Source organism: Hirundo rustica, chromosome 21 (genome assembly GCF_015227805.2).
Source record: "Hirundo rustica isolate bHirRus1 chromosome 21, bHirRus1.pri.v3, whole genome shotgun sequence".
NCBI classification, from domain to species: domain Eukaryota; kingdom Metazoa; phylum Chordata; class Aves; order Passeriformes; family Hirundinidae; genus Hirundo; species Hirundo rustica.
In genome coordinates this window covers 3,129,399-3,154,582 of record NC_053470.1, presented here as the reverse complement: position 1 = coordinate 3,154,582, position 25,184 = coordinate 3,129,399, and the positions used below count along the sequence as shown (strand labels likewise).

At 46.7% G+C, this 25,184-nt stretch overlaps 1 protein-coding gene across 7 annotated transcripts in view; it reads right to left on the bottom strand.

Moving 5' to 3' along the window:
* Positions 1-392: 392 nt before the first annotated feature.
* LOC120762113 (calpain-5) overlaps positions 393-25,184 on the bottom strand; it is a 50,551-nt gene continuing 25,759 nt past the window's right edge. For 2 of the 7 annotated variants that reach the window (XM_040084154.2, XM_058423249.1), the window contains 11 exons: positions 22,479-22,610; positions 22,048-22,256; positions 21,472-21,664; positions 17,709-17,902; positions 14,664-14,741; positions 13,330-13,525; positions 10,078-10,200; positions 8,508-8,710; positions 7,335-7,456; positions 3,858-3,994; positions 393-2,999 (listed from right to left, as the gene is read on the bottom strand). In XM_040084154.2, coding sequence (XP_039940088.1) covers positions 2,817-2,999; positions 3,858-3,994; positions 7,335-7,456; positions 8,508-8,710; positions 10,078-10,200; positions 13,330-13,525; positions 14,664-14,741; positions 17,709-17,902; positions 21,472-21,664; positions 22,048-22,256; positions 22,479-22,610 — 1,770 coding nt within the window. In that variant the 3' untranslated portion in view covers positions 393-2,816. Of the gene's footprint in view, positions 3,000-3,857; positions 3,995-7,334; positions 7,457-8,507; positions 8,711-10,077; positions 10,201-13,329; positions 13,526-14,663; positions 14,742-17,708; positions 17,903-21,471; positions 21,665-22,047; positions 22,257-22,478; positions 22,611-22,779; positions 22,919-23,130; positions 23,585-24,120; positions 24,216-25,184 lie in introns of those variants that run through there. The other 5 variants (XM_040084158.2, XM_040084156.1, XM_040084157.2 and 2 more) reach the window with 5 other exon arrangements.

Below are 25,184 nucleotides of genomic sequence, written 5' to 3'. Positions count from 1 at the left end.
TACATGGTGTATATATATACACACATATATCCTGTGTGTATACATGGTGTATATATATACACACATATATCCTGTGTGTATACATGGTGTGTATATATACACACACATATATAATATTTTTATACACCCTCAGAGGCACTTCTCTAACCGTTAGGCAGCGAATAGAGAGGCACAACAGCGTGTACAGGGTAACGTGCGGCATCCTCTCCAAATTAAACCCCGTTTTTCCCCGGCTGCGTTGCTCCCGGCCGCGGGCAGGTGTCGGTACCCGGCCGTGGTCACACCTGCGTGGGTGGGCACCCACCGCCCTCTCGCGGCCGCCGCAGAAATCGCTAAAATTGTAAAAAAAAATTTTTTTTTTTTTTTTTTTGTAAAATTTTATTTAGGTCACTTCGTATTGAAAAGTTACAAAAGGTTGGATTGAAACATTTTACACCCGTTTCCCACCTGTTTTCATTTTCGAGTGCGTGCGTGCGTGCAGCCCTTCCCACCTCCCAAAAAACCACATGTGCGTTCCCACATGGTGATATTAATTACTAAGAAATTAACAATTTTAACTAACGACGTTAGGAGCAGGCAGCAGCACAAGCCCCTGTCAGCCTGGGAAGGCAGAAGCATCTGTAAACCAGCTGTGTTCCCAGGCTGGATCAGCTCCTCCTGATGGGAAAACCAAAGAGATCCCCAAACTGACCAATGCAGAGGTCCAGGCATGCTGCAGTCCCTCAGGGCAGCGCTGGCCAGCAGCGCCTGTCCCCACGCCACGGCGACAAACTGCGGGAATGTCCGGAGCTGGCACGAAGAGCAAGGCCTGAAAGTCCCCGTGTGTGTGCTCCCAGCCTGGCTGCCCACTTTGCCAGGCTGTACACGCCCTGGAAGTGCTGGTCACGCTCCCTCTGTCCCACTGATGATGGGGAGAACCCTCCAGAGAGGCTGGAACAGGGCGGTGGTGCCGGCACTGGGGCCAGGGCTGTGGGGCTCCAAGGAAAGAGCCGAGACTCCCCTCCAGCTCAGAGCTGCGGTGGCTTTGTGCCCTCAGGAGCTTTCTCAGCCAAATCGTGGGGCAGGGAGGCACGAACCTCTGGAGCCAGCTCGGAGTGGAATTTTTCAGGCTAAACACTGAGCCTTGGGCAAGCCAAGCTCTGGGAATGGCCCCATCCCATAGGGAGCACTGCAGGAAGCAGATCCCAAAGCCTGGGACAGTGTGTGAGGAAAAGCAAAGCAAACAGGTCTCAGTGCAGCCCTGGCATTTGCAGTACCCCTCGGCCAAGCTCTGGTCTGCATGAGCTTTTATGCTTCAAAAAGATAGTTCTCAGTTTATAAACATTTCTGAGAGTAAGCAGCCCTGAAACCATGAGCTTGCAGAGAATGTCACTTGCCTGTGGGGCTTGTAGTTCACACCTCTGACAAGATCTCTGCTGTGCCAAATGGCCTGAGCCCAAACTGTCTGAAAAGAGCTGGATTTACACCCTTGGTACAAAGCTGGCACTGCAGCATCATTCACAGCCCCACAGCCCAACTCTGGCACGTCAGAGAAAGCATTTTCCTACCACAGCAATGATCCCTTTGGAGCCCTGAGGAGACTTCAAAACCTTTTGTGAAAACGTTAACTCTGTCAAGGGCCATTTTATAAATTGTAAAAATTGCACAATGTGGCTGAAGTGGCTACGAGGCACATAGGAATCCAAATTTCCTGGCTGTAAAAAAAAGGCAGAGCAGTCCTTCAGCTTCACTTTAGCATCCAGAATCTGCAGCTGGGTAAAATCCATTTCTGAGAGAGCCAGGGTCAGTGCCCAGTGTGCCCACCCCAGGCAGCTGCTGAGGGAACCCTGCCACGGGCTGCAGGGGAAGGGAGGAGCTGGCACCCGGCCCCTGCTGTGAGGGAAATGTGAAATATCACCCATCCTCCATGGTACTCGAGTGAAACTCCATCAAACATCAGCCGTGACAGCAATAAATCACTGCAGAATTTTGAGAGTGAGGCCTGACACCTGCCAGAGAACAGTGCCCTGCTTTTACAAACCCACCCATGAGCTCATTTTCTCCTCCTTCAGGCTGGTGCTACATCTACCAAAACAAGAGGGCTGTTGTTCCTTTGTTTTAGCATTATGTGGCTTCAACAAAGCAAGGAGGCTCCCATTACTGAATCTGTGCTCTGGGCAAAGCCACAGGTGAACTGTGAGGTGCCCTTGGACAGAGGCACCAAGCTGTGAGTGACCAGCTCCAGGTGGAGAAGGATCAGAAAGTGGTTGGACAGAGCTCCTATTTGCTGTGCTGTTCAAGCAGGCACTGCAAGATCTGCTCCTCTGTTTTAATACAAGACTGGTCTTAAGGCCACGAGCCATGACTGAGCTCCTCGAGGAGCCACATTTTCACCAAGGAGTAGAAACACCTAATCTGTAGTGAAATTCATTTAAAATAAAATAAAATAAAAATATATCCTTCTGTGCGAGGGGGGAGCAAAAAGAAAAAAAAATCCCCAAGAAATGCCCCTTGTACCTGCCAGTCCCCACGCTGCTGGTGGAATGGTGCAGCCATTCCCGCCTGCATCCCCACCGATGCTGCTGGGGAGATGCTCACACCCTCACGAACCGATCTGCCAGCATTCCGTGCGCACCGCACGAGCATAGATATATATAAACACGCATTTCCCCTTCTCCCGACGCCTCTCCGCCCATTACCATCCACAACGCGGAGAGCTGGAGGGCTTCTCCCCTCCTTTTAAAGCGATTATGCTGACGCGCACGCTGCGCTCCGGGCTGCCGCGGGGCGACAGCTCCGTCCGGCTCCGCGGGGCCGCGCCGAGGCCGTCGGAGCCCTCAGAGCTCGGCGAGGTCATCGCTGCACAGCACCGTGACGCTGATGTGTCCCGGCAGCTCGGCTGCTTCCCCGCCGCCCCTGCCCCGCAGCCGCAGCCTCCGCTGCTGCCGGGGCTCACCGGGGGATGCTGCCAGCACCGCCTGCCCCAGGAACCGGTCGCGCAGGAGGCCGCTGTTCCAGACCTGGCGAGTGGGGGACACAAAGAAACACGGCTGAGGCAGCAGCGCTGCTGTCACAATCCGCCGGGAAGGGTTGCGCTCGAGAAGGGTCGACCCCCCGTTAAGCCCTCGGAAAAGCAGCGAGGAGGGGGTGCGCGTCGAAATTTAGCTAATTGTCTAGGGAGAGTGAGGGAGAGTCTGGATTTGCATGCTCATTTACATAGACGATGCAAATAAGGAGGGAAAAGCAGCTTTTTGCTTTCTAGGTCGCAGCCTGCCTAGGAGAGGAGTAAAATTTACCTTTTTGAGCTCATTGGCAGTAAAACCTACCTCCAATAGCCTGTCTGTGCTGCTCTGCCTGCCTGTGCTAGCCTCTGCACCTCCTCAGGGCTGGAGTTTTAGAGTCTGGCCCAAAGACTAGACTGAAGACAAAGTTTTCCTGGACTGCATCATCTCAACGCCAAGCTCTTTTTCTCCAGCTAGTGCTGAGGTAAACAGCGAGGTCTAGGTCTCACAGGACCAGAATTCAGGGTAAAAAAATTTCTTAATAACAGCCTTAGCTTTGGTTTTGCTTCAAACACTGACTCTGGACAACACTTGGCTTTTCTTTGTCTCTCTTTCAGCATGGGGCAAAAGGCATTCTTTCAAAGCTTTGGAATGAAAGGTGCCTTGGAATGAAATGTGCCTTCTGATCCCTAAGTGCCATCAGCTGGTGTTTGTGGAGAAGCAGCAGCTCCAGGCAGAGCCCAGCAAGGGGAACAGAGGTTCTCGCTTTTCTCTCCTGGATATGGATCACACGAAGGAAAAGTTGGCCCAGTGAAGCCCAGGGGTGCTGCTGTGCTGCCCTGCCTGCCCTGGGCAGCTGCCCTGTGGCTGTCTCACCTGGATGGTGACAGGGCTGTCGATGTCCTTCCTGTAGAAGATCACCTGCATGTTGAACACGGGGCTGGTGGTGTCGTGCTGCACCGGGGAGCGCCGCCTTTGGTTCTCACACTTGATGAGCACGTAGGGATCTGCTCCTGGAACACAACCAGCAGCACAGCTCTGGGAATACAGGTGGATGGCAGCTGGGAGCTGCCCAGAAACCCAGCAGAGACATTCCCCTCCTGTGCCTGGCAGCAGCACAGCACAGGGCGCCAGAGCACGTCACAGCCACCGCTCCCTGTCCAGGTGAAAACACAGAATCATGGAATGGTTTGGGCTGGGACTCCTCCCACTGTCCCAGGCTGCTCCAAGCCCTGTCCAGCCTGGCCTTAGGCACTGCCAGGGATCCAGGAACAGCCACAGCTTCTCTGGGCACCCTGTGCCAGGGCCTTACCGCCCTCACAGAGAACAATTTCCCCCTAATGTCCAATCTAACCCTCATACGTGACCCCCTGCAAATGTTCAACATTCTAGAAATGCTTTGTTTTTACACAGAGCAGTTTTATTTCTTATTAAAGTTGATATTCTCTTTCCTTTACAATAAGGAACGGGAACTGTGTTTGAAACACCAAACACATTCAAATAAAATGGGCCTTTCTAATTAACTTTTAATTAAACAAAGGCAAAATACCATGTTTTGTATTTCAACACAACTCTGTCCATTTCTGTTGTTAATGACAGAATATCTGTTTTTTTCCACACCTTGTAACTTCTTAGATCCAGATTTTAAATAAACCCAGGCTGTCTGTTAGTCAGGCTCGTGAGAGTTTCTAACACACTTTTTTTTCACCATCTACTTGAAAACACCACCACAGCCAAAAGGCAGCACGACTTTAGGCAACTCTAGCTTTTTAACAAACCATTCCCAGATGATTTCCCTCAAAATCACTCATTTACCGGGTACCAGCATCCCACAGGAACAAACCACACAACAGCTGCACCCCAACCGGACGCAGCCACTTCCACGTACGAGGCACACACAGATTTTTCCATGTGTTGCTCTGTGGTTACACCTGGCCAGAGCTGCCAGGGGCCTGTTTCCCTGACAACCCCTCAGCGTTCCACGGCAGGCAGCAGGTTTTTGGCTTTTCTGATGGGCAGTTGTGTCACTGAAGGGTGAATTCAGCTCTGGGGCACGGGCTGGCACCACGCGGTGTCACCAGGGGTGGAAATGCCGCCCTCTTTGCAGAGAAATTTGGAAAATGGATCTGGGTAAAACAGGGTCTTGCCTGTCACCCCAATGGTGTTAACAACTTTGTTCCAGGGCAAAGAGCAGAGCAACGCGCGATCATTAACAGTAATTAAGAGAAAAAGAGCATAAGGAGGGGTGGGGAAAGGGCAGAGAGCTAAAGAGGCGACAGGCACATCTGCTGGATGGATGAGGGAGCAGTTAATGAGGGACTGGATAAGGGAAAGGAAAAGGAAAGAGAATATTTGAAGGAAACGTTCAAATTCCCAGCAAGACCTCAAGAAACAGAGGGAGGTAGAAGGAGGACACAGAATGTCCCTGCACCCATGATGTTCCAGAATGTTCTGACCCCAGGATGGCCGTGCTGGATGGGTCAGTGGATTCAGGAAAACTGGCTCCAGTTCCACAAGCAAAGGAAGCAGTGGGAGAGCACATGGGGGATCAGATGTTCTCAGCTAAGGATGGCCCAGTTCTGTGCCTGGTTTATTTACAGGACAAAGGGAAAACACAAACGTCTGCCAGAGTGGAAAAGCAATGTCCTGGTGTTGTCCTTGAGCTGGGAATGAAACTGGAGCTGCTGCTCAGCAAAGGGCTCTGGCAGTGCAAGGAGAGCTGGGTTCAGCTCTGGGGCACACAAATGGCTCCAGCTCTGCCCTGAACCCCATAACAGCTCTCTTACCTCAGTCCTGGCCGTGCTGCTGCTTGGGGGAGCTGTACAAAAGAACAGTGCAAAGGAAAAAGCTGGACTCTGTAAAAGCCAGAAACACCTCAACAGTAATGGCATTTCTAAGGCTTAAAGATATCTGTGCTCAGTAGTCTAAGGCTTAATTTTTGGGTTTTTGACAACTGCACCGAGGATCTAACACCCACATCCTGCAGCACTGTATTACCAAGGCAAAAGGCTTTCTGGAAAACATTCCTGAGGGAATGTTCCCACCTGCATTCCCACTCCTCTCTACTGCTCTTACCACAGCCTGGAGAGCTCTGACCCCCTCAGCCACTGGAAAAGGGCGTGGGACAAACAGTGGTGAGACACAAGCACTGCCCTGGCAATCACAGCAGGTTGTTTTGCCTCTTGCAGGTGAATCTCTGCTTCTGCTTCTCAGGCTGCTCCCAGGGCAGCTCCCACTAAAGATTCTCTGCTTGCAGGGCTGTCACACACCACGGATCTCAGCACTCAGCTTAGAATATAAGTGGTGAAAAACAATTCAGTATGCAAATACAACATGGAATGTCAGCAGGAAGACTTAAAGGTGCGAAAGGTGATTTGTTCTCAAAGAGAAACTCGGGGAAAAGGTCTGACAGACAGTAGTGAGAGTAATTTTTAAAAGAGGCTTGGGAATGAGGGACAGGAAATCCTCTAGCACAAAGAGTTTCCTCATCGTCCTGCAGACCTGCCACTGTGCTTGGCTCACAGACAGCTGGATCCACTTCAGGACACACTGACTTGGACAGAGGCACTTCCAGGACTCAGTCTGGGCCATTGGATTCATCCATTACTCCTGACCACAGCAAACCACCCATTACCTTGTCCAGACAGGGCAATGGATCAAAGACAGCACCAAGGAGGAACCTCCCAATAAACATTTAAAATAAGGATTAAATAAATTTTCTCTGGTCAGGAACAGGGCTCTGACAACAACTAGCACTGAGCTGTGAAAAGTGGAGACTATCAGAGAGCAGGAGTAGAAAATGAAAAAGCAAATGACGACTGAGCAAGTCTCCTAATTAACTCAACATCAGGTGCTATAAAGCCATTTTGGTGTCCTTCAAGACACCTCCTCTGACAGATGCACAGTCATGTACAAAGCATTTAACACCTGTTCTACTTTACCCAGCTGAAAATGGCTGTTTGAGAACCCTGAAGCCCTCCCTGAAGTGCTCTAATGAGGTAAATGTAACATGCTACACGACTCTGTGCCATTCAGCTGCCTCCTGGATATTTTCCATGTAGAAAATACACAACCCTGACAGAAGAACATTACAAATCCCCACAGTTAGCTCCTCAGGAGGGTCTGGCAACTCCTGCCCATCCTGACAAGTTATGGACCTGCCCATAACTTGCTGTTGTGCATCCCCATATCCATCTGATCTCTTCGCTGGAGCAGGTTTTACAACACAATGGAAAAACAAATCCCATAAATCCTCTGTGTTTGGATAATTTCTGATTGCTGACGTATCAACCCAAATCATCTTTAGAAGGCTGAAAAGCCAATTCCACTCTTCCAGGCTCTCCTTCCACTTACCTCCTGATGTGTCTTGTTTCTGCAATCCCTCTGCAGAGTGGACTTTGATTTGGGTGACTCTGCGTGGGTAGCCACAAAGAAGACTCCAACACGTCATTTCAGGCCTGTCTGCCTTCAGCTCCCTGAAAAATCATGGGAAAAGCAACCTGAGCAAAGAATGTCAAGCAAACGATCAATGGTTGTGGCAATCCGGCATTTTTAGAACACGAGATCTGTAGTTTTTGCTCATCTGCTGTTTTTGAATTCTGTGGTGCAGAAGTGGCAGATGTAAGTGTTACCCTGGTTTTTCTGAGTTTTTTAAAGCCTTTTGATTGTTCATAAAAATGGAGTCAGACCTTTTAGCTACTGTACAATATTAAGAGCAGTTTTCTACCTTTTTCCCACAGATGTAACATAAACAAATCCTTTGTTTTTCATTCTCTGTCCTTTGTTTGCATATTTCTAACCTGAAAACAATTGTAACTGACAGTTGGTCTGGCCACTGAGGCTGAGGGGTGGAAACCCCAGAAGCCAATCTTCAGCCAGACCCACAAATGTATAAAAAGTAAGAAATAACCAAGGAGGCTCTCTCTCCGCCCTGACTCAGCTTGAGCTGGATCGGAGAAGTCTCTGTCCTGCGAAAATCTCTCGTCTCGTGTGATTGCTTTGCGTGTGACGATCACAATGTAAGAAACAAAAACAGAGCAAAGCAAAGAAAAACAAATTTGTGCTATCATTCACGTGGAAGCAAAAGTGGTGAAAAAAACCCCAATTTTAAACAGTGGAAAATACTATCAGATCAAGAACGAAATGCAGCGGGCCTGATTCATGAAGCACTGGTTCTACTCTTGCAGCAGCCACTGCTTTCAGAGGAGATGGTCACAGAAACAAGCACCACCAGTGCTCCGTGTCCTGGCCTCGAACTGGAGGCCGCTGCAAGAACTGAGCTAAAAAAGCCAAAAGACTCAAAACGAATCGTCCAAGAGGTCCCTAACTAAGCATTGACCATGATTAGTTAATAAACCATAAACTGAGCGTGCACAAACCCGGAGATTCTCAGAGGTGCTCCTGATATCTCCAGGGCTCAGTTCTGGAGCCGCATGAGTGAGTCAGGGGTGTTGGAGGACAGTCCCTTCCACGGAGCTGCAGCCTGTGGGCTGAGGAGGATCTCCTGCAGCTGTGAGTGCCACCCACCTGAGCTTTGAGGGCACGTCTGTGTAGAGCCTGAGGATGAACCTTGTGGGGACACCTGGGATGTAGGTGGTCGGGATGAGGACGTAGCGGCCGTGCTGGAGGGTTCTCCTCAGGAACACGCTGCGCGTGTTGGAGTAGGGAGACGTGGCCACTCTCTCCTGCACCGTGAGCTTGTGCAGCCTGTACCTCCTGTTGTCCTCCACCTGCAGCAGGAGAGGGGTTAATGCCGGCAGGGCTCTCCCTGAGCACCACAGGGCCGTAAAGCCACACGTGCAACAAGAACGAATCGTTTGGAAAGTGTTTTCTCATCCAGTTAAGCTGTGGCAGGTGAAAGTTTGGGGCTGGCAAAGACAGGAGCCCACTGAAAGGGATGATGTGATGCTACTGCAGAGCTTGGAACACTTCCAGAGATGGACACACAGCCGAGGCTGAGATCCCTCTGCCTCCTTTCTCCAGCCTTTCACAGCAGGCTCCCAATCCAGATGCACACAGCTGGGTTTTCCTGAATACAAAAGCCACAGAATAACCATTTGTGTTTTGTTCTAAGCCTTGAAGTTGTGCTTAACTCTTAACATCCTCTCCAGGGGGCTGGTATTTGCCAAGGCACAGTTTAAATCTAAACCTCTCTCAAGCAGCTCTTGAGGCAAAGGCAGCCCTTCATTCTTTTCTGGCAGCTCTCTTCCCGAGGCCTTTCATCATGCTAATGAGCCTGGAGTGTTAGAACATATCTAAAATAGAAAAATTATTGATCAGAAATAAAAATAGAGCACTGAACCTTTTAGGAAGGTGTGGATTTTCTTTTCCAAGCCTTTCCAAATTACAGGCGTGAACAAGGGAAATGATTCTGCTTTCTGCAATATACTGCAATTTCCGCAACACTTTTCAGTGTATGTGGTTAACAGGTGATTGGCAAAGGAGCAGGTGTGGTGCAGATGTCAGCAGATCAAACCAACTGTCAAAAATTGACTTTTCTTAGGGTGGGGACATAGATTTAATGTAGTCCCAGGAGCTGTAGCAACAGATGACTGGATTACCCCAATCCTCACTGGAAGAGCAGAAAAAATGCTGTTTCTCTGTTTCCCTCCTTCTCTGAGTTTGAGTGTTTTCATTTAACTCAATTTGCCTTGAGAGTGCAATTAAATTACCTTTTGGGATCCCTGTGGTTTATTTTCCTATATATTCATTTCCTGCTCTCTAATCCAGCTTTTGAAAACACATTTTTTTTTTCTAAGTGGCAACAGAAGAACTGCAGACTTTTCAACTTCATTCACCTGGCTGCATTTGCTGATCAAATGGAGGCAGAAGAAGGAGGAAAAACCCTCCATGTTTTAAGTGTTAATATCATTTTGCCTTTCTCTAGAAACTTTGAGGGTAAGAAGAGCACTTTAAAATGCTTTTGCAAGGGGCAGAAATTATTTATTTCAACCAAATGAAATGCATTCAAATAGAGTTTGAGCCGAAGTAAATTCAGTTGGGTTCCCGTGGCCTGAGTGCAGTGCGCACACAAAGTTTGAGCCAGACCCCAGGATAAACTGAACAAACTCTGTGCCAGGAGTGCAGAGCCGCCTACCTTGAGTATTTCAAAGCCAATTGTGATGTTGTCTCCCTTCCCTTCTTTCTTGTACTTGCGCCGATCCTCCTGCTGTAATGACACCAACACCTTGTCCTCAGCCTTCTTCACGTCAAAGAGGTACTGGGAGGAGAGAGGGGAGAGAAGAGATGTTGGAATTCCCTCAGCAGGCTGAGGGTGAAGCCGTCCCCAAGGAAATGTGTGCATTCAAAGGAGGGAAATGGAAATACGTTTGGGGGAGGAAGGAGAGTTCTCCATGTAACAGACATTCGCAGCAATTCACAGCTGGAAAATTAATGCTAATAATAAGGATCTTAAAATCAAAAGTATCAGGTAAATGACAGGTGTTGATGGAAATGGTGACCCTAGTGATAGGACATGGGGGAATGACCTTAAGGTGAAGCAAGGTAGGTTTAGACTGGATGTTAGGAAAAAATCCTTTCCTGAGAGGGTGAGGAGCTCCTGGCACAGGGTGCCCAGAGCAGCTGTGGCTGCCCCTGGATCCCTGGCAGTGCCCAAGGCCAGGTTGGACACTGGGGATGGAGCAGCCTGGGGCAGTGGGAGGTGTCCCTGCCATGGCAGGGGTGGAATGAGATGAGCTTTAAGGTCCCTTCCAACCCAACGCATTCCGTGATTCTCTGATTCTGTGAACTCACATAAAGGACAGCCCAGCACAAAGCTACAAAATAACTGGAGTCAGCAGGAGGACACCTCATTTGAAAGCAAAAGACAAAAGATGAAGTTTTATTTAGCTATAAATCAGGAGTGAGGTTTAAAAAATAAACCAACACACTCCACATGGGGTCTTAGATAATTTTCTATTCCCCTTTTAACTAACCAGCGCGTGTAAATTTCAAACATCTTTATACAGGACCTGCAAATGAAGGGATCTTTCAAATCTTATTTAAAAAGCACTTTGTTCTGCACTTACAGTTCCTATTTAAAGTGAGAATGACAGGAATATTACTTTTGGACTTCTCAGTTTTCCTGAATACCCCATAAAAAACAGCTAAGAAAGACTCCTGCACCTTTAACATGCAAATGTTTTATCCAAACTGTTTACAGTAAACTTGAGTCACCTGGGGTTTAAGACAAATCAAAGGAATTTATCTCAAGTTTAAGCAGCAGTTCCCATCTTACTAAATCTGACTTGATGGATCTAGTAATCTAGTGATTAGTAGGAATCACTACCAGACCAGTTCATAAGTAATTATGAACAACAGAAGGTCATCTAGGTGTTTTCTTTATATGAAAAGGAATTTAATTAATTTGTTCATTATTAGAGACTCCTTTAAGTTTTGCTTTGTGCATGCAGAGGGCAAACCTGAGTTGTCAGGACCAATTGAGGGAAGAGGACATGATTTACCCCAAGTTTGGACAGATGCTGTATTCTCCCATCCTCAAAGACATTTAAATGTGAAGAAAATAAATAGAAACATAAACCTGCAGCAGCACCCAGCTGGGTACCATGTGCACCACGTGCTCTGATTTAAGCAGAAATTCCCTGGCACCATGGAGAGGAATATCACCATTGGTTCAGTTCCACCCTTCCTTCTCCTTTGACTGCTGCTAAAAAGGAAATTATTGAGCTTTGCTCTGAGGTAGACATTGAGATTGCCTTGGTTACAGAGCCACCCACACCCCTCTGCTGAACAAGGCCCCATCCCAAACTCTGATTTGTGTTTTATATCACCTATTGCAGCAGGGAAAGCACAGGGACCTGGGAGAGCCCCGGGGGTTGTAAGAGAACATAAAAAGTGAGATATAAACATGCAGCAACCCCCAGTAAGGCACACGGGAGTTCTTGAACCACACAGTTCACCTTCAGGGTGTTCCAAGGCCATGGAGGGGTGGGAGGGGAACAAGAAGAACCAGGAAAGTTCTCCTGGTCTGATGACAGCTCCACAACTGTGACCCCCTTCTGATGGCACTTCAGCTGGGTAATGATCTAGAAGTCAGCAGGTGACGGCAGAATACAGAAACACTTGGCTGAAATTGCCTTATCAAAGGGACTGGAAGTGTGACAATCCCTGTCTGCACAGATAAAGCTCACAGGAGGCCTCAGTGCCAGGAGAACAGACAGAGATTATCTCTAGATTATGGTGGGGTGTGCCACAGTAACCTGCAATGGCTTTAAGATAACATAAATGTGTTCCAGCACTGTTGCTAAGAGCCTTTTAATCAGCTGGCCCAGAGATAACGCTGGAATACAGAGGCCTTCCACTGCATCAGGCATTGCACTCAGCTGGAACGAGTGTATTTTGTTCTCTGACACAGCTAAACACTTACAATGAGACCAGACAAGCACCTGGAACACATCCAGGATCCTACAGGGCAATACCTGAATTAAATCACCCGCTGGAAAGGAGGCACTGACAGCAGGCAGAGCAGTGAAGAAATGCAGGATGAGCTGGGAATCAGATCTGATCTGAGCAGCAGAGGCTGCACTGCTCCAGCATCCTGCCCTGAAAACAGAGGCTGCAGGCAGAAACCTCCCTTGCAAGTGCAGAGAAGCAGATCCAAAACTATCTTTAATTGATCCAGAGAGAAAGATCCATTTTCACCCGTAATTAATCTGGACAGAAAGATCCATTTTCAACTAACAGTAAGTGCCCAGACCCCACAGACAGTAACAGTAGTTAAATGCCTGAATTTGCATGTGCTGGAGAGAGAGGGGCTGGAAGGTGGGAAAGGGAATAGGAATGGATGAACTGATAAACTGAATAGCTTGAAATGACCAGGTAGGACGAGACAGGGAAAATTCTGGAATGCTGATGAGAGGGAGAGCTTGGGGAAGAGACCAGGTATTTGAATCTTACATTAATGCCAAGGGAATAATATTAATAACTTAATACAGTGGATCAAATCCCCAGTGTTTAAGGGGGTTAAGTGAGCTCTGCCACTCAAAAATCAGATTTGTTGCCTTTCTGTGACTGGGAAAATGAAAGAAGTCCAGGCAGGACATCAGTAATTCTGTTATTTGTGTGACTCACCAGCATGGTCAGTCCTAAATAAATATCTAAACCCTTCTGAGAAATTGCACCAAAATCACCAAAACATGCAGTACACAGCACGTACCCAGGGCAGTGAGATTTTTATCTAGTAGTCACTGCCAGCTCCTAAACAGCGTGGATAATTCAGGAGCCCCAGGTAAAGTGGATACACTTCAATACCTAACAAAACTTCCCACCTGGGGGTTCTCCAGGAAGGTCTCTGTTATCAAATACCTCACAAATACACAGGGATTCCCACCTGGGGGTTCTGCAGGAAGGTCTCTCTGTTATCAAAGCAGCCCCCAGATCGGTTCAGCAGGGGCTCTGGATGCTTTGCCCAAGCCCCAAACATCATTTCCTTCTCCCAGGTCTTGTGGAGGCTGAAGTAGGAGGTGTTCACAGTCCTGCAGATGTCCACATCTGTGAAATTCTTACACCAGTCCTCAAACGTCATCCTGCTCCACGGAACACCAGGGAAGTAATGGATTGTTTAGAAATAAACACTGATATTCACGTAAAGATCCAAAACAAAACACAAAATCTTCCAGTAATTTGAAGAGGAGGCATTGCTCAGCTGTCCAGGGGACAAACTGATTCACTGGAAAGTATTTCCATGTGGAAATACTCGTGAAGCCACAACAACAGAGTTTTGGAGCTTAATTCAGAGCAGCATCACTCCGTGTGTTTGGTCAGATCAGGATCTGTTCTGTTGCATCTCCTAAGCGTAAAGGAATGGTTGAACCTCCCAGGCTGGATTTGATAAGACATTTTACAAAGGTCAAAGAGATCACCTGCAGTCAAAGCAGGATCCACTCCTCATTATTACAGTCCTTATTGCCACATCTGTCCCTGAGCACGACTCAATCCACTGAACTCTGGAGCTTTTATTTAACCCCACCTCACCCGTGCCTGCTGAAGGAAAGGGCTGGACTGCAGAGCAACTGAAAAACAGCCTGGCCCTTTGAATTCATGGCCCAGAGCCAAACCCTGCAGCTGCCAGCCCTGACAAAGCCAACAGAATTCTTTTCACTCTGAGCCAATATTGATCATCTCCTGAAGGACCTGCTGGGCTAAGGGTCTAAGCTTTAAGCAAGGTCAAAATTAACAGAGCTCTTAGACGTTGTATAGAGAATGAACACTTCTCATTCCCATGCTGGAAAACACCAACAAATATCAAAATTCACTGGATGCAGCTCTATTTTTAGATGCCTCAGCCGTGGCTGACCTGCAGACAGGCACAGTAGTCAGTAGGGAGGGTGGGAAATGCTTCCTCAGATATTTTTACCCATTTCAAAATGTAACTGGTCTAAACAGTGTTCAACGTTGGGCACTGTGTCATGTAAACCAGCACGTGTTCTCCTGGCTTCTGAGAGATTATCCTTAATATACACAATAGATTCTGAGAGCTACTGATTTTGTTCTGCTAGTTTTAAATCCATTTTTATTATTCCTTTCTGTCATCCCTTGGGAGTTTGAAAGAAACAGACCTTGGGATAACTTTATCCATCTGTTTTTGAAGCTGTTAAATAGCAGATTAATGACAGTTATCAGTGTAGCCAGTGTCTTCAAATCCTTCACATCCCTCCCACTCACCAGAACTCTCCATCGTTCGCAACAGTGAGCCCCAAATTCCTGCGCTCAGAATCGCTGACTTTCTTCCACTCTTCAGAACTAAAAGGAAACAAAACAAAAAATTTAAAAAAAACCCAAAACAATAAAGATGATTAATAGCTTAAAATAAAAACACTCACCTGGAAAAAAAAAAAAAAAAAAAATTGAAGTAAAACTCTCTCCTGGTCCATGGTTTTAAAAGGAGTATCAGAGTACTGAAAGGGCAGATGATATTGATGAAAGTGTGAAGCTTTCCGGGGGAGTTTTAAAACATTAATTGAATTGAAAGCTACTAAAAAGAAAGAGATGAATAGGAAATAGGCTCAACTAGAGCAGAACTTTATTGATTTCCTTTGTCACACCCTCCATTAAGACTCTTAAACAGCTGGTTTCCAAGGTCACAGGAGATTGACTCCATTCCCTGAAGGCCCTTCAAATGAAACCTGGTTTTCCTCCTCGGGAGATTATTGAACGCTTCACTTAGACCAGAGTATTCTCTTTGTCTTTTAATCACCTTAATAAAACAGGCCTGAGGCCGGAGATTTCCCTGGGGGGCCTTTGAGAAGGAACTGCTGGAGCCTGAGCACAGGGTCCAGTCTGCAGAGGAGCATTACAGTGCACAGACCCTAAATTCCAGCAGCTGAAACCCAAAGCAGACCCCATCCCTGATGGGTCACGCCAGGCAAACAGAGCCACAACTCCTCCCTGCCCCTCCAAAAGCTCTTGGAGGCTAAAGCTGAAGGTGGCTGGAAAGAGGGAAGGGAGGCTGCTCATCCTAACAGATATTTTCTTAACCTAGGTGGAAATTGTCAATTTAATTCTGTTAGACCAAAAGCCATTGGGCTACCATCAGAGTCCTCGGTGCTGGCATCAGTGGCAGCTGTGCCAGGCAGGCCACTGGAGAACCCTGAGGGCTTCAGTTAAACAAGACACAGCAGCTCTTTTGTGCACTCTTTGCACTTCACCCAGACCAATCTCTCTGAAAGTAGTAAGATTTTTGCTAGCTAAAGAGTGGATTATAAGAAATTAATCTGCTGCTGTTAAGAACACGGCATTGTTAAATTCTAAATGCTAGCTGGCGAGCCCAGTGCTGAACTGTCACATATTTTTCATGTATAAATCACCCATGATGGGAGACATCCCCTCCAGCAATCATTTCTCTTGCTGTGGAGGTACCTGCTAAGCCAACATCCCACATGAAAATTCATTGGAAAGCTAATCAGAAAGAAATCACAAAAATGGCACTTTTACAGCATTTTTCACCAGTCACTTAAATTATCTACAAGGCTTTTACCATCCCCAGCAGCTGGAAATGACAGATGAGAAACTGAGTCAGAGACACGCTCAGTGGTGAAGCCGGGAGCGAGCCTCCTGTTCTTGACTGTTTTCCTTCCCATCTTCCAGTGTGCCAGAAGAATGATGTGAACAGTAAATAAGGTCCAGGGAGCCACAAAATCTTCCAGGACGTGCTCATTTTCACAGAGGAAAATGGGCAGAGATTGATACAGGCTTACACGTGGCCAGAGTGTAACGAGCTCCGTGAAGATGTACCAAGTCTGAGGGCTGACCTGCTGTAAGAGTCGGTTGGAAGATCCCTCATCTCCCTCACGACCAAGGACAGAGAATGAAACCCTGAAACCCCAGCCCAGGAGTTCTGGCCTGGCTGAGGTGGGATGTCTGCCAGGTGTTGCCTGCACCAAAACCTGCTCAGAGCCACGGGCAGGTGACGGTGTCTGGCTGTGCTCGCTGCAGAGGACTGCTCTGTCCTGTAGCTGCTCTCCCAGAGGATCTCCCCACCCTTTGCCAACTGCCTGTCGCTTTGGAAAAGAATATAAAGACTCCCTAAGTTAACCAAAACTGGAGATCTCTCCATGGATGAAGAGGGATCTATTGGCCGATGGCCACGAGGACTTTGTCTCATCTCTTGGTAGCTATTCCCTCTCTCTCCCCGTTCTTTGTTTCTCTCTTTCTCTCTCCTCTATCAAATCACCGTGTTGTGGGCACTCAATAACGGTGCACTGATTTGATTAAAACTTTTGCACTCTGAGATCCATAAATTAACCATCCTGACCCCCGTTTGTATTAGAGGATCGTGACACCCGCAACTTCCCAGAGTGGCTCAAAAATAGCAAGACTGTTACCCTGGTTTTTCTGACTTTCTTTATTAGCCTTTTGATTTTCATAAATGGAGTCAGATCTTTTAGTTACTGTACAATATTAGGAGCAGTTTTCTACCTTTCCCACAGATGTAATATAAACAAATCCTTTGTTTTTCATTCTCTGTCCTTTGTTTGCATATTTCTAACCTGAAAACAATTTTAACTGACAACTGGTCTGGCCACTGAGGCTGAGGGGCGGAAACCCCAAAAAGCCAATCTTCTGCTAGACCCACAAATGTATAAAAAGTAAAAGAATAAACAAAGGGGTCTCTTCTCTCCGCTCTTTCAGCTGGGAGCTGGATCGGAAGAACCTCTGCGAAAATCTCTTGTCTGCGTGTGATTGCTTTGTGTGTCTCGGTGACAGCGAGACCACTTCTCTGGACATGCTTTGTAAAATTAAAGGTTTAATAATGACAAAAATAACGAACATTACCAAACAAAAGAAATATAAGTCGAACACAGTGCAGAGAATACTCTTAGACTGCTAAGGCAGTCCAAAAATGAGTAGTTCTGTGCAGTCTTTTAAATACTTGATGGTCCAGGTGGGCTTTTTGGCACCTTGCCCAATGAAGTTGGCAACAGGCTTTGAGAGACATTTCCAAAGCCCAACCAGTGCCTCTGTGCTGGCACTGGACCAATGCTGATGAAAGAAGAATGGAAAGTCCTGGTGCTTTTCCACAATAGTCAGGGGTAAAACTGGAACCCCTCTTCCTTATTTGGAAATGTTTGGGTGTGGAAGTGCACTGCAGCCAGAGATGGCACAGAGGTTCAGCCATCTCCGAGTATGGGAGTGTCTCAGCAGTGTTTAACCACAAATCCCCCCGGCCCCAGCAGTTTCACCCCTTGACACTGTGTTTGCAGCTCTCACCTGTCGCTCCAAGCACCGTGCCATTCTTTATTCCCCCAGGGGTTCCTCAGCCTGATCATGAAGAGCTTCTCAGCCTGGAAGGAGAAGAGGAGCCTCTCCCCGAGGCGCAGCTTCCTGATGGCAGTCACGGAGTAGGCGTGGCCCACGATGAGCCCCATCTCTGTCTCTGCTTCGCTGGGGCGCCCAGAGGACTCCTTGGGCATCAAGAAGGACAATGAAACCAAAGGAACTCATCTCTCTCAGGAACCTGATGGCTCCAAGTTCAAAGGGAAGGACAAGAAAAAATTGGTTTTCATTCTCTTCCTGAGTGATTTGACTACGCAGGAAAACAACAGCGCTGGGAATCAGAACTCACTAGTCTGGTGAGACAATTCCAGTGCCAGGCAATCCCAGAGCACAGGGGAATCCTGGCCCTGCAGCCAGTCCATCTCCTCCTGGCCTCAGAGACAGAGACAGGGCTGATGGAAAATCTTTATCAGCCCTGCCAAAATCTTGTCATCTCTACCAAATGACCCTTCTGGACACTGATGACTGTGCCCAGAATGTCTGGGGGTGTCCTCACCTGGACACTCATGAATTTAGCTGCTGAGGCCAATGGTTGTTCTTGTGTTGGAAAAAATTTGATACCCAGGAAGAGCTACTGGCCGTGGGTAAGAATGGGAGAGCACAGGCACAAGTGAAAAAGCTTCCAAGCCATTGGTGAAGCCTGCCCTGCACCTCAGTCACTCCTGGCAGGGCTCTCTTACGTGGCAAAGGGAAGATCTGTAGGGTGCTTTAGGGTTTGCTCATCATAAAATCCACATAAGAATCCCAGTTTCCAGCAGTGCTCAGGCTGTCCCTAAACTGTCCCTAAACTGTCCCTAAACTGTCCTGCTTGATGACCTAGGCCTGATCAGATGCTGATCTAAGAATACATGAAAGTAGTCAAGCTCTGAAAAAAGCCACAATTTCATTGAATGCATCCAAATCTCCTGATCCAAACCCAGAAAAGCGGCACCCTGCAAAGATGTTGGAGTTGTTTTCATGGCCCTGGGTCCAGATTCTCCACACCCTCACTGAATCCAGCCAAGCCACCCTTGAGTCTCTCTCATCTAGCACACACAGGGCCTGGAAACACTCATTCCCTTGGACATCAAGGAAGGAAGATTTGACTCCATGCAGATCCTTGTGTGTAAACTTGTAATTACCTAATTAATGCTAAATCGAGCCTTGGCTGTGGAGGAGAGAGCAAGAGGTATGGCCTCTTGGTGTTACTAATGCCAATATTTAAATATAAATATATTATTTATCGTTATGCATTAATATATTACTATAAAGACATGAATATTTAAATGTAAATAAGGACTTATCACATGTTATGAAATGCACATGGTACTTGCTCAGATATTTTTACCCTTTTCAAAATTTAACTGGTCTAAACAGACAAGGTCCTTGTCCTAAGGCAAACGTTGCACTGATATAACAGCGCTCAGACCCCAAGGGTAAGAAATCACAAAAAAAAAAAAAAAAAAAAAAAAAAAAAAAAAAGAAAAAAAAAAAAAAGGGGTTGGGGGAAGGAGAAATTCCAATCAAATTGGAACTGACAGATGGTCTGGCAACTGCGAGAGTCTCACCAAACCCCCCGTGCCTCTCATGACAAGAGCTCCCAAAGAATCAGCTCAAGCGCTCCCCAGCCTGGCTGGCGTTCCCATGGCTCTGGGCTCCCTCCAGTGTAACACTTCCACTCGCGTTTTTCACAGCTAAAAGCAAACAAGGAGTCCTTGACAGCACGGGAGTCTGCAACTTCTCCTGCTGCCTTTAATACCCCCCAGGCTTTTCTCACTGCTGGCTTTTCCCACCTCATTCTGAAGACATTATTTATTTCTTTATTCAAATGAGATATTTAAACAGCTCCTGTCTGTTCAGATTTCCAAATGGTGATGCTCAGGGCCATTTTGTAATCCAAGGAAAATGATGATATGTTTGTAAGGCAGCAATGAAGCCACTTGAGTATTAAATATTCTACACCTAGCAAGCTCCACTGTGTGCATAATACATAAAAAAAGTGACAAATACAGGCAAACTTAGGAATGGCCTCACTGTAATCAATGTTTAGAAGCATTTATGTTTAATTTGGAAGGCATAAACATAATGCTAAGAATCAGTGAAAGCATTACAGCTGCTTAATTAACTGCTTTTTAAAACACAGCTCCCTGAACTGAGTCAGTCACCTCACCAAATTCTTGTTAAGAAATGGAACTGCTCCAGCGTTTGGGAGCAACCTATCATTCCAGAAACAATGTTTGCAGTTACAATTCACACCAGGCAGCCTGCTCTGCCAGCCTGGTCTGGGCAAATCAGATGGAATTCTTCCCAATAAAAAATTCAGGCTTTATAGGGGACAAAAAAAAAAAAAAAAAAAAAAAAAAAAAAAAAAAAAAAAGTAAAACTAAACCCAAAGACCTTGAAGATTTTATTTCTGAGCTGTTTCCTGATGTCCTGGAAGGGACAGTCCAGGACCCCTGTTCTACCTCAGGTTAAAGTTTGTGTCCCAGAAGGTACCAGGTGCTCCTCTGGTGCCAGGCGCTGCTGCAGGACAGTGCATGGCCAGGGCCAGATAGACAGGGAACGTTCTCAGGAACCTCCAAATCCAGCTGATTTGCTGTTGTTCTTGACCATTCCACAACTCTTCTCATAGAAGAATTTCTGAATGAATCATCTTCATTCACAGACAGGGAAATTAAAGTGAAATGTTTAAGTGATTTAACTAAGATCAGCCTTAGCTAAGGTCTTAAACTGAAGCAGGGGCCATGGGAGGAAGATGCTGAAGTGAACTGAGATGCCAAACCCTGCAGCTCCTAGAAAATTATCCCTTTTCTCTGGGCTGCTGGATTAATGGTTCACGATAAATGATTTAAAACACCATTTAAAAACAATCTTTTAGGAAATATTCAGGTGCCATTGCAGTTTGTTGGCCCTTCACACGTGATAACAGTTTTGGACAAGGTGAGGATTTCAGCACTGCCCAATCAGGGCCTGGCACTGCAGATTTACTGAGAAGGGGAGTTCAGCCCAGTTGTCCATGGTTTGGGCCACAGGTGGTTTCTGAAGCACAAACAGTTCATTTGAGAGCTGTTATCATCCATCTTCTAGCACAGGACTGGAGAGAGGCAAATCTTCCTCAGAAACCATCCCCTCTCTACTGACTACGGGAATTTCAGGGCCATGGCCTCCTAAATGTGTGCACTGAGTTACCTGAGCCTCACATGAGCCAGCACAGGCAAGTTCTGCAGCTTAATTCCAGTGGGGATACTATTCAATATATTCAATAGTCAGTATAGTCAGTATATTCAATATGAAATAGCATGACCTGAACAACCAGGTGAGCTCAGCCTTTCAGCTCAGCTCCACTGTTACCCTGGCTGAACCAAAGTCAAGAAGTCTCAGCAGCTCCATGCCAGAAGTGTTTTCTCTAAAGAGATTTGCCTAAGAAATAAAGCAGTTGAATGCTGCTATCTGCTCTGTAAATTAGGGTGGATTTACCTCAGGTCAATTCACAGCTGTGGCCATTCAGAAAAAAGAATTTCAGACACGGTGAAGTGGCAGCACAAGCTGTTGTGACTGTGTTTAGTGGCTCCTGGAGCTGGAAGCTCTTGCTAGATTTCTCCATACAAAGCTTTTCCAAACATGCAAAGGAAGAACGTACCCAATATCCTCATTATGGCATTTCCTCCAGAACATTTTCATTGAAATAAACCCTTAAAATCCAGCTCTCTATACTCACCGAAATGAAGCAGCTGATGAACCCTCCTCTTTTATGCACTTTCATCAAGTCTTCAAACAGCTTCATCTGCTCAGAAATAACCTCTCCGTATTTGCCCTCTGCCAAATTAATGGATTCTGCCACTGCTCCAGTGAAATCCACCAGGGCTTCTGCAGCACAGCCTCCATCCAGGGCTTGGTAGGATCCAGCCAGCCTGGGGGCAACACAGAACATTCTCAGTTTACAGGGGGCTGGAACAGGTGCTCTAATTCAGCTTGAATGTAGGGAACATGTTGGTGCCTCACCAAGGGGGAAAAAAAAAAACAACAAAACAGAACAAAAAAGCCTGAGCAGGCTGCAGAGAAATCTTCCCTGGTTTCTAAGGATCCTTAAGGATTTGGGCTGCTGAAGTAGACTGCATTGCACTCCTTTATTATTTGCATCCTTAACTTTAAAGAAGATTAAAGAAGGAATTTTCAGTCTTTTTTAGGTTCTCTACCAGCAGCAAAACTAAAACCTATTGAAAGTCTGATAGAATTGAAAGACAAAACAAAGGGACAACACTGAGAGCTACAAGGACAAGGACCCAGCTCATACTTGGCGTAAGCTTTCTCCAGCAAAGCGCTCCAGAATTCATTCCTCACGTTGGAACGGCAGTAGATCAGCTCCCCGTTCTCTGTTGGCAGCAGATCATCAACCACCACCTCTGTCCACTCTCCAAAGCGCCAGAAACGGAAACGGAAAATCCCAGCGTATTTCCTTGGGTTTTTAGGGTCCCATTCCTGCTCCTTATAGTCCGGAATCACCTGAGGAAGCACGGAAGGGGAAGAAGCTCAGTGAGTGCACTGTGCTGGGTGTTTATTCCCAGGGCAGAGCACCCTGGAACATGTTAAAGAAAAGGAAGATTTAAATCCACCAAAATTTGCCCCTTGTTAGTCCTAGGGAGAATAACACTGGCCGATAGGCAGGGAAACAACCAAGGTTAGCTTGGTTTATTATTTCCTGCACCACACACACCAATCACCCACCTGCTGCCAGAGGCTTTTCCTCAGAGCCAGGCAGGAGCAGGCAGCCACAAACCAGCAGTTCCCCAGCTTGCCCTGGTGGAAGTCGTGGGAGCTCATTCCATCCACAAGCAGGTGGGGGTCTTCACAGAGATCCTGGCAAGGCAAACCAGAGATTGCTGGAGACTCCGCTCCAGAAATGATCACAGCATCCTTCCAGTCAGGAAAAGCAGCAGGAATTGATGCTGCTGACACCTGAGCTCTGATCTTCTCCTGGTCAAGCCTCTAAAGGGGGGGAATGATGCCTTAAGATTTCAGCCTTCACCTTTTTCAAATCCCAAGCTGCAATAGTGCATAACTCTACGCTTCACATAAAGTGTTAACTGCTGTCTTCACACTTTGGTCAGACACAGCAATTCCTTTGGACCTGGAACTCCCCTACAGCCTTAGGCCCTGAGAAGTATCAACGAAAGTGAATTGTGGGGGGAGCAATCTGGGGGAATGTGACTTCATTACCTGAAGCTGTAATTGGACAATTAACCCCTGATATGCAAATAGATGTGCAAACTTATAATTGTCTGAAAAGCTCGTGACCATCATCCACCTTGGGTGTAGCCTCTGCCAGGCTTTTGACTGCCCAAGGTGAACCTGTTAAAGGCCTTTAATAAATACTCACTTTATTCTCTTCACTTTGTCCAGCCTCTGTTGTCGGTAGCCACTCCAAGGCATCATCCTCGCTGCCATTCCTTTGTATTCACTGGAAACCCTCCTCCACCAGCAGCCTGAGTCACTGCAGTGACCCCAGCGCCACAGCAGGAAGAGAACAGCTCTTTGTCAAGCACACCTTGCACTCTCTGCGTCTCATAATTCTCATGGATCTGGCTCCTGTTAGAACTTTTTGTCTCTCTTTTCCTGGCTCCATCTCTATCCACATGCAGATTCCCACCAGAGCACGGCTGGACCTTCCTGGGTGTGTCCCTGCTCCTCCCAGGATCACCCCTCGCACTAAAGGGAGAACCTCTCAGTCTCATGGAGCACAGGAAAGCCTCAGGGGTGCATTTTGCAGCAGTGCTGAGTTTGTCCCTATCGTTGTTAGGGTGGACACGACACACGGAGTGACATGATGAAAGTTTTTCAGAAGGTTCTCCTTTTTTATGGCCAGGTGCTATCATTTATACAGTTTTTACAAACCTCCAGGGCAACTTCTAATTGGTTAACAGCTTTCTTGTTAATTATTCTATTGGTTAGTAAAAGACATTTTACTTGTCCATCAGATCTATCTATTCCCGGATTGTTTACATATTTTCTTTACTGATTCTCATGGGACAGATCCCTTGTTGTTACAGGCGCATTTGTTTTTAACACAACAATCAGAACAGATTGTTGTGTTAAAGGAACTTCTCATTCTCAAAACAGCTTCATAAGGGAACTTACAGATTATTTGTTAGCTGCACTTAGAAGAAATGACAGGCCAGCTTTTCACCCTGTTCCTACATGTCCCCATGAAACCCTTGGCAGAAGCGTCCTGCTGAACGGAGAGGGAACCTCCCACCAACACTTCAGCAGAAAGTAACGGGACCACAGTTTAATCACCCTAAATTTCAACATTGTGAAAAGTATCTTTTATCCAAGCATTAGAAATACAGAATAAATAACTCCATCTCACCTCAAAATGGCAGGAGAGCCCAGATTTCCTGCAGCCTGTGCTGCCTGCCATCAGCAGCGGGGGAAAGAGCTGTGCTCCTCACCTGGGGATCCTCTCTGCCCTTTGCTAATTAAAGATGATGATCCCAAAATAGCAGGGCTGCAACCCAAGCCCGGCTACAGGCCACAGGCATCTCTCTGATGTGCCTCTGACAAATCAGTGCCAGATGAACTCATTTCCAGAGAAAAGAACCACCTCAGTGCTCAGCTGATGGTTTTCCTGGGCTGGTTCAGCCGATGGCACCTGAAATCAGCCCACAGCGTGGAATTCATAGAGCTACGGCTGTTTTCCTTAAGAAATTATATTTTTGGCATGAGACTTCTCTCATTAAATACCAGTTGACATTTTAAATGCCTTTTGGGAAACAAGCAATGATCCTTACATGACTCTGCTCTTCTGTCAGGAATTCTCACGTGTCTGCACTGAGAGAAAATTCAAAGCTTGCTAAGAGACCTTAACAAAAACCTGAGTAATAAAACGGTGCCGACAAGCAAAACTGACAGTGTACAAGATGCTCATCAGCGTCATGGACAGATTCAGCCAGCCTCCCTGGGTGCTCTGGGGTGGAATGGCAGCAGGACTCCCAGGCTGACGTAAATCCACCCGGCTGCAGGGGTTGACATCAGTTGGCCACTTGGCTTTCGTGGTGGTAGCACACATCCCACATCCACGTGGGCTAGATTCAATTTTATTTCCCATTTCCTGGCATCTCTGGCATCAATAATTTCTAGTTTGTTTTTCCTTTCAAAATATTATTTTGTTAGAATAATAAATGAGGGATAAATGGAGCCATTGGAGTTAAAACTGTCCAAACTTTTCTGTCACTAGTGGAAGCCAAAACTTTAATTAATTTTAGAAAGAGATTAAGCACTGCTGTGTTTAACAGAGATCTTATTTGGTTTGTTTTGATAAAAATATCCACATTAAACTGCCACTTTTTAATTGAAGTGTGTCTCGCATCTCACAAAGTCCTCAGAGGAGAAACAGAGCAGCATGTGCCAACTGCCAAAATTTATGGATGAGAT